At 39.6% G+C, this 1436-nt stretch overlaps 1 protein-coding gene across 1 annotated transcript in view; it reads left to right on the top strand.

The window, feature by feature from the left end:
- VSIG4 (V-set and immunoglobulin domain containing 4) overlaps positions 1 to 1436 on the top strand; it is a 28911-nt gene that overhangs the window by 4174 nt on the left and 23301 nt on the right. The window contains 1 exon segment of the mRNA XM_077780701.1: positions 1313 to 1434. Within this exon segment, the coding sequence (XP_077636827.1) occupies positions 1313 to 1434 (122 nt within the window).

The following is a 1436-nucleotide window of genomic DNA, read 5'->3' as shown; positions in this document are numbered from 1 at the left end:
ATTTAAAAATATGGACTCATGTTTATTTATCCTTTTCTACTCAAGGCTTTTATCTTGGCCAAAATATGCTAGTTATATTCTAAGAATCCCTGGTGAGAGCACAGACTAGAGGCTTGACTTTAGTCTCCCTACAGATAGAAGCCCTGGTACTTGGCAATAAATTCTGGGAGCATACACCCACTCTCTCTTCCATTTGTTTGACTGAGGACTGGGAATCCTGAGCTACATAAAAAGGCCTTTATTCAATAACATCTCACAGTTTCAACCTCATTCTTCTATGACAGACATAAGGAAATTGTCTGAATACAATCCATCACTCCTGGTCATAGTTAAATAAAACACAATATCTTCAAAATATGAGTTCATGAATGGAAATTTCTAAAGCTCTCTCAACATCCCCAATTCCCCTCCCCCATGTTTACCTCCCCAAAATGCCAAGGATCAATCTCCTTTTTTTCCTATTACCATCCCTACCATAGCCAGCTCTAGGATTTTATTCATATCCATTTCTTCATATGTTTTCCTCTCCATTCCTCCTCAGGATGGAATTTTCCAATGTACCTTTGCTGAAACCTAAGAGAAAGCAAAAATAAAGATAAATCAGGAAAAAAGTCAGGCTTATAAATGCAAGTTTCATACTTAACAATAACTAATGATTTTCTTAAAAAGGAATATATTTCACACAAGTTTCCACCCTCAGAGTTGCCATTTTTAGCAACCTTCCTCCCTTGTAGAGAAGAACTTAGGGATGGGAACACAAAAAATGAGCCTTTCTGTGGAGCAATGGGGAATAAGCAGGGAATATGGCCCTTTCTTTCTTAGACCTGCAGCCCTCACATTTCTCCAGGTACATAATTACATAATAAAATATCCCAAACACAGCTGTTCAGCATTTGCCCCTACACTTCTTTTGCAAAATGTTGAAAGAGGTTTTTCTTTTATTGACTTAGAGAATGTCAGAGTTTGAGGATCCTTAGGGATCATTCCATTCAAACTCTCTACGTTATAGATAAGAAAGTGAGTCCTCGTGGTGGGAAGCAACTTACCCAGGGTCATCTTTCAGCAAGGTAGTGACAGGAAAAGGACTTGAAACTGAAAAGAGCCAAAGTGTTAAGAGATTTCCTTCTGATGATTGGTTCTGATTGATGGGAAGGCTGACAGAGAACAAAATGACACATGGAATCTGAAAGTATTATGGAAGGAAATTTGAAAGGTGTTTCTCAGAAGCCTCTTGAGATCTGCCACTGCTTTCCCAGCTTCCAGGTGGGTGTGCTATCTGTGTCTGCTTTCTTCCTCTGTTTTTCCTTTTCAGGCCATCCCATCCTGGAAGCACCTGAGAGTGTGACAGGGCCTTGGAAAGGGGATATAAATATTCCATGTACTTATGGTCCTCTGCAAGGTTACACTCAAGTCTTGGTAAAGTGGCTGGTACATAG

The sequence above is a fragment of the Crocuta crocuta genome, unplaced genomic scaffold (assembly GCF_008692635.1).
Source record: "Crocuta crocuta isolate KB4526 unplaced genomic scaffold, BGI_CrCroc_1.0 scaffold1391, whole genome shotgun sequence".
Lineage (NCBI taxonomy): Eukaryota > Metazoa > Chordata > Mammalia > Carnivora > Hyaenidae > Crocuta > Crocuta crocuta.
This window is presented reverse-complemented; position numbering and strand designations above follow the sequence as displayed.